Here is a 13,350-nt window from a genome sequence, read left to right on the forward strand (position 1 = left end):
TTAGGTGGTTGAAATATATTACTGCCACAGTTTTCTCTAATCCATGATATGATGTTTCTCACGTTTTAATATATCCGAATTGCAATGCATCTTCCAACTGATGGCAACAGAAATGTGCCCATCGGCGAGCAGCTAGAAAAGTAAGTTGTGACACGGTTGTTTTTCATTTGGTACGTGTGTGATCTGAATACCAGTCCTTCCTGATTTTTTTGAGGTGAAAATAATTCTTTACTTTTTGAAGAGATGGTGATATAGATGGTAAGGTAGGAAATCCACTGCTGGACTCAGAATCTCTTTTCTCTACTGAACAAGACACTCTAAATGTCTGAGGAGCCACTGTTTAAAAGAGAATCTCTTGGGTCACATTAGGTAGTTTCCAGATCTTGTGAAGATGGGTTGGACTTATTCATGGGCTCTACTAGATTATCAGACTCTGAACAAGTATCTATCAAAAGTTTCTAGTAGAGTTTTTTAGAAGAAGGTGTTTAACTTCTAGGGATATATGATCTGGTTTAGGAAAATGCAAAATTAAGATTTTGATGAAATAGAAAATAGTGTCTCAAATGTTAAATGTGAAGAAGGCTGAGAGTCAGACACTGATAACACTAAAGAAGAAAGCCACGTGCACATCTATGTGTGAGCGTGGGCAACTGTCGGCAAGTACACATTTTTTTGGTCTACGTGTAATTGGTTTTCAAATGAGACGTTGTTAAGTTACTAACGTGTGTTACAACAAGTGATGTTTTAGTGTAAGCATTTCCTTTTATTCTAGAATGTGCAACCAGGTGGTATAGAAAGGAGTTTGAGAAGAAAAACATTCCTCATTAAATTACTGTACGAGTTTGCTTTTGTTAAATTTTTGAGCTACATGTTTGCTTCAAAGATTGAAGCGAGAAGTAGAACAGATATACTAAAAATATTACTTGGGAATTTTTTTTTTATGAAACAGCAAGTTTTAGATAAGATCAATAAAAAAAGGCAGTATATATTTTTACAAGCATAATTTCAAGAATCACAATTGAATAAAAGAAAGTAGATGCCTCCTAATGAGAGCATGGGAAATTATATTAAATATGATCAGAAACAAATCAGGGGGCCATATTAATATGACACTATGTTTAATTCAAATCAAAGAGTATTAAGAGAGATGTATACAATTCTTATAAAATAATAAAAGACATAATTTATAATGTGAAATATCCAGAATCACATAGAAATAAAATTTATAAATTGTTAGGTATAATTTTTAAAATATATGTTATTCAATTATTAAAGATACGAGGAAAATAGAAATTATTAAAGATACAAGAAATAGAAACAGTAGAAAGATTAAGCATTTGGTTTTCTGCATGTGGTAGGTAAAAATAAAAATTCTGCAAAAGAAGAGACCTTTAATATAACTAATAAGGAAGTATTCTTATATATATAATAAATTGTATTAACTGAGATCACGAGGATTATATTTTCAGATAATCATGGAATGCTGACACATATTTATCATATGCTTCACCATAGAAAGTTCTAAATATGAAAGGATGTATGTTTCATTCTATCATCGCAATGAGAAATCTATTTTTAAATTTATAAGATTCAAAGGACTCAGAAATACTTGAATGCTATCAAGAGTTTTTCTCACTTAAAATGGCAGAAAAATAATGCACTAAGCTTATCACTCCTCGGTGCAGGTCTTCTGGACCACAAACTGACAGTACATGCTAAAAGCTCTAAGAAGGTTCATCCTATTTTTACTAGTTCGGGTTCCGGGGAAGCAGCTCTCAGAACGGGATGCAGAGAAACCAGAGAAGACGCGAAGGGAGGAAGGGCCTGGAGTGGCCGGAAGGGCCAAGGAGGGTTTCGCCAGGCCGATGGAGGCTCCTTAAGCCCAGTCGCCCACTGGAGTGCTCGTCCCGCCATGCTGGGTCATCGGCGGGGGCAGCCTGCAGAAGCGAGGCCTCAGCGACGGTCCCGGTGGACATACACTGTCGACCAATCAGAATTCGCAGGAGCAGGCCCTGTACACGGTGGCCCATCATCTACATCGATGGCCTCACTCTCAGATATTTCAAAGGCGTATGGTAGAGAAGATACAGTCTTTTACGTACAAAGATGATTGTCGTAATATTGGAAAATATAATGCAGAAAATTTTTAATGTGAGAATATTATACTATATTGAAATGGAAGTATGACTGTATGGAAGAACAAAAACCTAAGACAAAATGCCCAAATGAAAAGTATTACAGAAAATTGAGTGCACGGTCTGCTTATGATTCTGCACTCATGATCTGCCTATCCATGGAACACAGAAAGACTGGGAAAGAACATGAGAAAGAGAGAAAGAACAGTTGCTGAGTTAGGATGGTGGAATTCTGAGTCATTTTTAATTTTTCGCCGTTGTGATTTTCCTCTGTTACATTTTAAAGATGTTCAATCAGTGAAATAAGAGAGAATTGCAGTTTACGGTACCTGGAATTCATGGCCAGGATCATGGCTTGATTACTTAAGAGGCTCGCGTAGGCATCCCAAAGCCTGGTGGCCACAGGCTCCTGGAAGTACCAGGAAAAAGAGAAAAATCAGTGATAACGGACTCATCACGTCATGTGTAGGTCTCCCATCCTGGGCTGGAACATAAGCCCAAGAGTTCATAGAAGTTTTGAGACCAAACTGTAATGACACCCACGATACCGAATGCGGGCCTTTTACAGGCAACCAGTGTGCTTATCGAATTCGCATTTGCAGACCCGGTTTCGTGAGGCACGCTTTCCACCGCAGAACCGTTAGGTGCGATCTGCTCAGGGTGGCGTCTGCCTCTGACGATGCTGGCAGGGGGACGGAAGTCTAAGCCATGGGCGACAGAAGGAGAACCACGTGCAGGTCAATGCACAGCTGTGGAACGAAACGGTTGAAACTCGTCCGTGAGGGTCGGTGAGATTCCACGGAGAGCTCCCGGTGCTCCACTGGAGAGACAGGAGACCGCGAGAAAGCCCGATGGGACAGCAGCTCCCTTCTCCCGTGCACCCCGCTTTGCTCACGCGAGCCTGTTGCAAAGTCGTTTTCTTGTATCACGGCCGTGAGCGCTGTTTATGGACATTCTCGCTCTATACTTCTGAAGTAGCTCAAAGTCCTCTTCTAGGTGCTGCTGCATGATGACGATATGTCTGAGGGGACTTATGTCCTCTACTGCGTAGGCGGAGCCCGCCCCTGATGACTCGTCACCCTGAAAGGCCCTCCTCTGTTTGCTCCGTGCCGGTCCTCTGACTCCAGCCTTGCATGCCCTGTGGCCTCTTTGCGCTGCCTCTGTGGGATGTGGCGGCCACCCCCGATGGGCTAGGGCCAGACGCCTGTCCATCGGATCCCTGTTATGGGCTGCGTGGTTATGTCCTCTCGAAATTTACATGTTGAAACGCTAATGCCTGGCGTGATGGCGTGAGGAGGTGGGGCCTTTGGAGGTGGTTCGAGTTAGATGAGGTCATGGGGGTGGGACCCCCTTAATGGGATTAGCGCCTTTATAAGAGGAGACCCCAGAGAGCTTGCTTTCAGTCTCCCTCTGCCATATGCAGATGCAAGGAGAAGACTGTCTGAAAAGCAGGAGTGGGCGGCCTCTCACCGGACGTGCATCTCCTGTGCTCTGGCCCTGGGCCGCTCAGGACTATGGGAAATGATTCTCCGTCGTTTAAGCCACCTGGTCTGGGGCGTCTCGTTAAACCAGCTCGAACTGACTAAGGTAGTCAGATAAGCTTCCTGACTGGAGGTCCGAACTCAAAGACGGTGTTTTCTCGCTAGGCGTAAGCACCCTGCCATGGCCTTCCCAGGACACAGCATGTCGAGTGTCATCTAGTGTCCCCTCCCTGGGCAGTGCTCAGACTGAGTGCAGAGCACTCGCTCGCTTCTCTCGGATGTTTGTATTTGTGCCCACCATTGGTTCTGAGCGACGTCAAACATGATTCTAATCGTGAGAGAATAAGTCTTTGCTGTGTTGCTTGTTAGTATAAGGCACGTTGTTATTGCTTATAGGACATAAAACCTGCTGTGACAGGCGACTCTCACTGTAATGGTGCTTTGTCTGTTTTGAAATAAGACATGTTTGTCCTCATGACCGTTTTCGTTCAGTTCTCTGGCAGTGACTAACTGCACAGTCTGTCTACACAAGCAACTTCCCTGGGACTGTGGCCTCGGCTGGAGCTTTCCTCACGGGGCAGGTCCTGACTGGGCCTCGCGTCCTCGGAGGTCAGTGCACGACACTTAGAATCTAATCACAGGCTCGACGTGGGCAGTACGTCTAGGGGCTGGAAAATGCTGGCTTGGATCCCCGGGCACCCCTCCAGCGATTTGAATTTAACAGGTTTGTGTTCACGACCAGACATCAGCGTTAATAAACAAAACGCCCCCCCCCCCCCGCCCCGGTGATTCTGACATGCAGCCGGTGAGAAGCACTTTTTAGGTGAACTATTTTCATTCAGTCCCAGAGTTCGCTGGCATGGCGGTAAATTGTCATTTCCTTGCTCTGTGGTCACATGGCCCTCTGCCTCCCATCCCTTAGCCAGATCGTCGCTGCGGCTCCATCACCAGGTTGTTCTGCCCGTGTTACTGTGACGTCACATCTCGTGGCGGTTCCCTGATTAACAGCATATCCCGTCCATGTCATGGTGTGCTTTTTCCCTGTGCCATGTCACCGCTGATGTTTAAGGCAAAAAGCCACGTTGAGGAGCAATAAGGATTGAGCAGCTGCCAGGGGCGTCATTCTAGGAAGTTATAAGAATTAGCCAGAAATTTCACCTGCTTTCCCCAGTTAGGCTTTTTATTATTGTTCTGAATGGGTAACATGTTCACCAGTGTTCCCAGAAATTCTCCAGTGCCTCCTCTGGTGGGGCTGTGATTGTCACTCTGGCTTTAACTTCTGCTCTGTGGCTAAGTTCCCTTTTATCTCATGAATCAATTACTCCTAATCATGATGGACCTGCCTTTGAAACCCACGGGAAATGATAAAATGGTCATAATCCTGGAACTCTTACTTGGTGACATGTTTCATAACCTGGGCTCCAGGACCAGTCAGGTGGGCCTTAAGCTTCTGTGGTTATTTTTAGGCTTTCTTCTCTAAGCTGACCATCTGCTATATATACATACATCTTACATCGTTGACATTTTTGTTCAATATCTGTTGTCATTTGGGGCCAGAAAAATTGGAGTCATGCCAATTTGACTAGCTCTTTAAATTTCAGATGTTTCAAATCACATACATACAATGTGTGCTTCTGAGGCCACCTTAGCAGGGTGGCAGGGGAGAGGGATTATCATAATACCCAGTATTCTGAAGGGATCTGAACTCTTTTGTAGTTAATTCCCAGACAATTCTGGGAAAGCTCAAAGGGAGCCTTGACCTTGGTCCTCTAGGGTGTGACGTGAGTCTGCCCCTTTTCCTCCACCTGCAGACTATCTCCTTGCTCTGACAACAGCAAAACATCAAAAAGTGCAGAGACACGGGCCATCTGGATCGGGGGCCTGCACATCCAGCGCCCTCAGTTCTTGGGCCTCCTGTCTGTGCCGGCGTCTCACTGAGGCCGGCTTCGCTGTTCTGAGGCTCTCATGCCCCTCCCAGCCTTGCCAAGGCCAGACGTTGAGAGAGCCGAGGTCTACTCCCCGAATAAATTCACCCACCACTCCCAAAGCTAGTTAACTTACTTGCCACCCTGCAGAAGCCCCTGGAACTGCGCACTCTTTTTCTTGTGGTTCTTCTAGTTTTCACTTTTCTCATATTGCACATTTGGGTCCTAGTCCCTAACTTGACCCAGCGATGAAACTTAGAACGAACTCTTAAAGCATTCCACCCTATTTACTTAAACATTTTAAAAAGTGGTGCACGCACATGCGCAGCACAGTAAAAACGGTGCACAGTGGACAAAGTCTCGTCTCCCCACTGTCTCCTGCCCCGTATGCTCCTTCCCGCCCCAGAGTCTGCGACGGTGGCTGGTTTCCTGCGCATCTGCCAGAGATACAACCTCCAGACACAGCAGTGTCGAGGAGCCTGGAAAATGGTGCTGCGTTTTCCTGTAACTGCTGCCACTCTGCTCTGTCCCTCCTTTCTTTGCCGGCCTCCCAGCCTAGATTCCCTCCTAGATACTCGTCTCCCGTCTTGGTTCTGATTCCATGAATTTTTCATCTCTTTTGGTTATTATAACAGCTTCACCATTATTATTCATATCGAATCCTGTTCTTTAAAAATCTTCAACCTCCTAATTTATTTATAGGTCTTCCTCCATCGCCAGGACATGCAAGATTCTTGGTTTAAGGGTTGGCATAGTAGAGCTTGGTGCTTAGATTGGTGACGCTGGAACCAGACTTTAGAAGTGTGTATCCTATCTCTGCCACTTGGTAGTTCTGTGTGACCTTGGGAAGGTCACCTCCTGTCTCAGTTTCCTGTTTTGTCAAGTGGGGATAATAGTAGTCCTTACCCTATAGGGCTGCTGTGAGGATTAAATGAGTTATCCATTTAAACTGCTTGGAGCATGCCTAACACGTTATTAATGCTCTGTGAGCTTGAGCTACTTTTAGTGTTATTGGAAGGGGAAAGGGGTTTCCCCTCTCACAGTTCCCCCATTTTTATTTCTCTGGGGTTATGGCTGTATACTGGGAAAATATATATATGAAAAATACAGTGTTTGGGTGGTAAACACAATGCAATATATATATATACATATATGTATGTGTGTGTGTGTGTGTGTGTGTATATGTATATGTGTGTATATATATATATATGTTTTTGGTCTGCCCACAGCATGGTACGTCATCTTTCTGCAGGCTATCACTTCTGACAAAGTTTGCTGGGAAGGGTATGCGGCTGCATAGCAGTCCAGTCAGGGGCTGGGTGGGCCAACCCCTGTACCCCTGTGAGCGGGACGCGTCAAAACCTTCATCCTTCTCAGGTTGCGCTGAAGTTCGTTCCCCGGGGCACGCGAGGGTGAGCGAGAACATGACTCTGCAGGGGGAAAGCTAAAAACGGTTTTCAACCAAACTGCCATTTATTTATTCATTTATTTATTTTACTTTCACCTACGCATATGTATTTAAACATTAATTACGATAGCCTCGTAATGGAGAGAATGAACAAATTGGGCCTCCCCCCCACCCCCAAGAGATTTCAGTTACATTAATGTCCTTAAAGAATATGACTTACCATGTGGTATCATTGCACACTGGACCGCAGGCGATGGAGACTCTTAGCTGGTCAGAGAGAAGGAGGAGACTAGTTAAAAGGGAAGACACTTAATCTCTCTTATCACCGAGCGGGACGTATGCTGAAATCTGAAGCTAGTATGACCTTGATGGCAAAGTCACACACACACACACACACACACACACACACACACACACACACACACTAAAACTTCAAATTCGTTGTGAATATTACTGAACAGCACTTAACAAAAAGATTAGCAAACAGGATTCAGAACCACCCTAAAAGAGTAATGAACTATAACCAAATGGTCTTTACTCCAAACACACAAGGATAGTTCAATGAAAGGAAACTTACAATAAAATTCTTAACATTAATTGCTTAACAAAAACATTCACATAATTTTTATCGAGGCAAAAAAAATCTGACAGTTTTGAATCTATTTTCTTGATAATAATTCTTAATAGGACAGATATGGGGTTAATTTCTAAATGTGATGTAGAAATACAAAAGCCAGGTCCAGAGGTAGTAAAGAAAGACGCAGAAGCATTCTCCTAAAAGAACACGACGAAGGTGACCACGGCTGCTGCTGCCCTTTACCGGTTCTGGGCAGCCCATCCACTATCATTAGAAAATGGAAAGAAATGAAATATATTAAGATCAGAAAGGAAAAGGCTACATTAATTTTGAATTGTTTACTTCAATAATTCGAATCACTTACTTCAAAAAGAATAGGAACGTCTTTTAAATTTCTCTGTTATCAAAATGATTTAATTAGAATTGGAGTCATCAATGACTGATGTGTTTCGTAAAATTCCCTTATAAAATCTTTAGCACCTGCTATGTTTTTGTTTGTTCGTTTGTCCGACCAGCCCTTTGACGGTCATTTTTATTTCTTCTGTTTTAATTACTCTGTTTAGATTTTCTAGGTCTTCTGTCTAATCCCTTTTTAAAAAATAATTTTTGGGAATGATTTTAGATTTACAGAAAAGTTGTGCAGAGAATGGAGTGCTCAGACAGCCCACCCCAGTTTCCCCCAGCGTTCGCATCTTCTGAAACCATGGTGCAGAAGATGGAAGTTACTATTGGTGCAATGTTACTATTGGTGCAAAACTAGGAAGTTACTATTGGTGCAATGTCATTAACTTCACTATAGGCTTTGTTTGGATTTCATTCATTTTTCCACTGATGTCCTTTTCCTGTTCTGGGATCCAATCCAGCATCCCACGTTGCATGTGATCATCACGTCTCCTTCATTTCCTCTGATCTGGAGCTGTTTTACAATCTCTCCTTATTTTTGAAGAGGATTGGCCAGAGATTTTTCTAGAGTAGCCTTCAGTTTATATTTATCTGGTATTTTTTTTTCCTGCTTTTAAAAAGAATGTCACAGAAACAAAGTGTTCATTTCATCATGAGAAAGTACCAGATTTAGAATTTCTTCGTTAGTCCCGCGATTTTTCTCTTATCGAATTCGAGAGTTCAGCTTTGTCTTGAGGGCACGCCTTCTTTCTTTCGACCTTCCTTGGATTTATTTTGTCCTTTTTTGTCACTTCTTATTTTGGATATTTGATTCGATTATTGTCATTCTTTCTGGTTTATTATTCTAAGTATTGAAGGTTATGCATTTTTCTCTGTGCCCCGTTTTGGCTGTATACCGTAGGTTCTCAGGTGTAGTGTTATCAATATTGTGTAATTTCGATATTGATTTCCTCTTTGACCCAAGGATTCTTTAAAATAGAACAGTTTAGATGGCAAATAGTAAGGTACTTTTTTGTGTTTGTGTGTTTGTTTCATATGTTCATTATTACTTTCTAATTTTCTTTTGCATTGTGATCAAAGAATGCCTCTATTTCTACATTTTGAGATTCATACTGAAAATTCTAGCCTAACATATGGTTATCCTTTATGAATATACCTTTTTGTGGGCATTAGAAAAAAAAGATATGTTCTTTGTTTCCGTGGATAGAGATTGATATATGGCTCTCTCCCTCTCTCCGTGCCGCTCGCTCGCGCGCTCTCTCTCTCTCTCTCTCTCTCTCTCTTTCTCTCTCTCTCTCTCTCACACACACACACACACACATCTACTTACATCTACTTACTTCTGTTTCCTGAATTCTCCCTTTTATGACTCCCTGATTTCATGCTGACAGAGGCGAGTTAAAATCTTCTACCACTAATGCTACAAAAGAATTTTTTGTATTGGTACATAAACCAGTAACTTTCCTATATTTTTTGCTTTGCTTTATCAATTTCGATGCTATTATGTTACCTGGCATGTAGGTTGTATTAATTTTCTATTGCTGTGACAGATTACTACAAACTTAACGATCAGAAAACCACCCATTTATTGTTTGACAGTTTCTGTAGGTCAGAAGGTCAGGCTCTGTTTAGGATTTTAAATAAACAAGATTCAGTATGCATTCACCTGGCTGGAATCAACTCGTTGGCATCGACTGCTCTCTCACTTAAGGCTCAGCATCGTCTTTCATTTAGGACATTTAGATTGTTGGCAAAATTCAGTTGAAAATCTCACAGGAGTAAATACATAAATGAAGACATTTTAGGACACATCTAGAATTTTCCCCATGATGCAGTTTTTGCTATTCTGTGTTCTTACACGTGTATGATTTATTTTAATAAATAAATCGTGACCAACATTTTCGGTTGATGTTTAGACTCTTTAGTCTCGTGAACATTTCACCGCCTGATGAATTTCTCTTTTCCCTGACTCCTTGAAATCCAGCTTCACTGAGGAAAATGAAATGTCTTCAGGAGGGGAGCTCAGTTTTAGAGCTTGAGTGCTTGGTGTGCGACCCAACGTACGTGCGTATCGACTTATGGGTGGTTTAGACTGCCAGAAGTTAACACGAGAGCTCGAGATGCCTGCAAGTCAGGAGGGACGTAGTAAGGCGGTGGAAAGGAAAATAGACATGCAGTTAGGAGATTAATTAACAAAAATAAACTCTTCCAATTGGCAAATCTGGTAAGAACTATAGAAGAGGGCCATGGTGAAGTAAATTCTATATATCCATCCTTTTTTCTTTTAACAGAACAGAATAAAAAAACCTAAGAAAAGTAGTCAAGGCTAGAAAGAAGACAGGCTTTTGACGGACTGAAGGGTTAATAGGAGAAAAGTCACTTACTTGAGTGTAGCTATTCTGTAATTGTTGGTGCCGGGTAATGAGGAGGATCTCAAGTAGTTTTACCTCTTAGTCAAAGGTAAAATACTCTATCAACCAAAGGAATCCTTTGAGATGTTGTCAGTTGCCGTGGCAACTATATATTTCAAAGATTCCGTTCTAGAATGGGTGTGGTTCCTGCCTAGATTGTACTGACATGCCCAGGAGGCTGCTACTACTGAGAAGAGAAGCTTCTGGTTTGTATTTTATCAGCACTGAAAGGAAGTTCTGCAAACCAACAGCCAGATAGAAGGTGGGCATGAGATATGAATAGAAAATTCACCAAAGAGGGAAACCGAATGGTCAATAAAGATGAAAAGATGCTTAATCTCCCTTGGAGTCATGGAAATGCAGACCAATGAAGTACCATTTCACAACAAATAAGTAAAAATAAAGTAATAACTAAAAATAAGTGAAAATTTGTAGATGATAGCCATTCTGACAGGTGTGAGATGATATTTCGTTGTGGTTTTAATTTCCATTTGTCTCATTGGTGACATTGAGCATCTTTTCATATGTCTGTTGGCCATCTGTATGTCCTCTTTGGAGAAATGTCTGTTCAGGTCCTCTGCCCCTTTTTAAACTTGTTTGATTCTCTGCTGTTAAATGGTATGTGTTCTTTATGTATTTTGGGTATTAACCCTTTATTAGATGTGTCATTTGTGATTATCTTCTCCCAGTTGGCAGGTTGTCTTTCATTTTGTTGATGGTTTCTTCACTGTGTAGAGCTTTTTAGTTTGATGGGGTCCCATTTGTTTCTTTTGTTGCCTTTGCCCATAGAGACGTATCCAGAAAGATGCTGCTAAGCCTAATGCTAAAGAGTTTGCAGCCTGTGGTTTATTCTAGGAGTTTTGTGGTTTCAGGTCTTAAATTTAAGTCTTTAATCCACTTTGAATTTATTTTTGTATATTTTTGTATATATATTTTTTAAATCAAAAAGATTTTGGCCATTATTTTTACAAAGCTTTTTTTCTATTTTTTTCTCTTCTCTCCTTCTATGACTCACTAGGCATATTTTGGTATACTTGATGATATCCCATGAATCCCTGAGGCTCTGTTTATTTTTTACTTATTCATTTTTTACTCATTCTTTTTTACTCCTGTTCTTTAGATTGGATGACATCAACTGACCTATTGTCAAGTTTTTTGATTTTTCCTTCTGCTACTTAAATCTTCTGGGAGCCCTTCCAGTGAATTTTTTATTTCTGTTGTACTTTTCACTCTGGAATTTCTATTTGGTTATGTTGTAGAATTTCTATATCTTTTTGATATTCTCTATTTGGTAAGAGAGACATTGTTTTTATACTTTTCTTTAGTTTTTTTAGAGACATAGTTTCCTTAATTTCTTTCGCCATATTTATAATAGTTTACTAAAAGTCTTTTCTGGTAAGTAGAACATCTGGTTTCCTCGTGGACAGTTTCTGTTATTGCTTTTTCTTCTTGTATACAGACTATACTCTGGTTTTTCTTTGCATGTGTCATAATTGTCATTAAAATCTAGTTATGTAAAATAATATAATATGGCAGCTCTGGAATCATATTGTCCCCCTCTTCAGAGTTCATTGCTATGCTTGTAATTGTTGTTGATGGCTTTCTTTTGTGAACGTAGTGATTTTACTGGACTAATTCTGTAAAGTCTGTATACTTTGTCACATGTGGCCACTGAATTCTTTGGTCAGTTAGCTATTGATAGGGCAGGGATTTCCTTAAAGGCTTTGAACCAGAAAACCTTCCAGCCTTTGCTAAGGGGATCTGTGCGTGTGTTGTGGAATGCTTCCCACACATCCGGCAATTTACAGCACTGCCTTGGGCCTTTCCTTCATAATTGCAAAGTATCTCGAAGTCGCCCAGAGGTGAGAGATTCCAACCTTTTCAGGTCTTCTCTTGGCGTGTGCAGATCCTTGCACATGGACATGACTTCTAGATATCCTGAAATTTGTCGGAGTTTTCAAAGCCTGCTATGGGCATCTCATTCCCCATTTTCCTTTTGAGTTTTTTGGTTGGCTTCCTGTTTGCCCCAACTGGTATTGCCACCTCAGGCAGCTGCAGTGTTAAACAGTTGCCACTGGTCGGTTTTGACAAATGCTCTGTGAATAGGGCTGTTTGCACTGGAAGAGGTTCGAGTCGGGTAAAATAAAAACGAGTCCTGTGAATGGCACTTTTTTTCAGGGAGATAATAAGTCAAATAGTGACAGTTTCCTGGAAGATTTGAGGGGAGCTCTAAATCTATTCTGTTCTCTCTAGTAGTGGCTAGGCTGCTGATTTTCACAGCTACCATTGATTTTCAGTCTTTCTTCTTCTTCTTCTTCTTTTTTTTTTTTTGAAAAACAAACACTCCATGGATGATTACAAGTCTTTGATTAATTCCCCAAGTTCTGACAAAGCTGATCTTGACAATGTTGCCTGTGTTCTAATTACGTTTATGGAGGAATAAGTTTTTAGAAGTTCTTACCCCACCATTACAAAAGTACTCGCACAGCATTGTTTTAATAAGAAAAATGTTAGAAAAAAATTCTGACATTAAGAGAATGGACAAATAAATTGTGATCTTTTCATATAATGGAACTCAGCAGTTAAAATAATTGACTAAGATTATATATGTTCCCATGAATAGCAATAAAACAAATTATAGAATGATATCTATAGTACAATAATATTTATATTATTAAAACACACACTGAATAATATTTTTGATTAGTGCATATATATAGCAAATTATTTTCATAAAACATGGCCTGGGTGGATAAATATCACATGCATCATAGTGATAGAAGAACAGGATTGGAACAAAGGGGGAAAAAAGACCAACTTTTTCTATAATATTTTCTTTATTTTATTAAAGAAAATATAGATACATGAGTGCTATATTCTTTTCGTGCTTTTCTCTACTTAAAACTTAGGAGAGAGAAGGAGGTCATATTGGATTGAATTCTTCTATTCTCTGTGAATCTACTTAACTCTATCCAATTTTTTATAATCTATGGCTGGAGAGAAAACAAAAG

At 40.8% G+C, this 13,350-nt stretch overlaps 1 protein-coding gene across 1 annotated transcript in view; it reads right to left on the minus strand.

Annotated features, from left to right (window-relative positions):
• MROH9 (maestro heat like repeat family member 9) overlaps positions 1 to 3,143 on the minus strand; it is a 33,594-nt gene extending 30,451 nt beyond the window's left edge. Inside the window, exons 1-3 of the mRNA XM_015586142.1 lie at positions 3,031 to 3,143; positions 2,679 to 2,817; positions 2,465 to 2,544 (exon numbers count right to left, since the gene is read on the minus strand). Of these exons, the coding sequence (XP_015441628.1) occupies positions 2,465 to 2,544; positions 2,679 to 2,817; positions 3,031 to 3,143 (332 nt within the window). The remainder of the gene's footprint in view (positions 1 to 2,464; positions 2,545 to 2,678; positions 2,818 to 3,030) is intronic.
• Positions 3,144 to 13,350: the final 10,207 nt, after the last annotated feature.

The sequence above is a fragment of the Pteropus alecto genome, unplaced genomic scaffold (assembly GCF_000325575.1).
Source record: "Pteropus alecto unplaced genomic scaffold, ASM32557v1 scaffold101, whole genome shotgun sequence".
Taxonomy (NCBI): domain Eukaryota; kingdom Metazoa; phylum Chordata; class Mammalia; order Chiroptera; family Pteropodidae; genus Pteropus; species Pteropus alecto.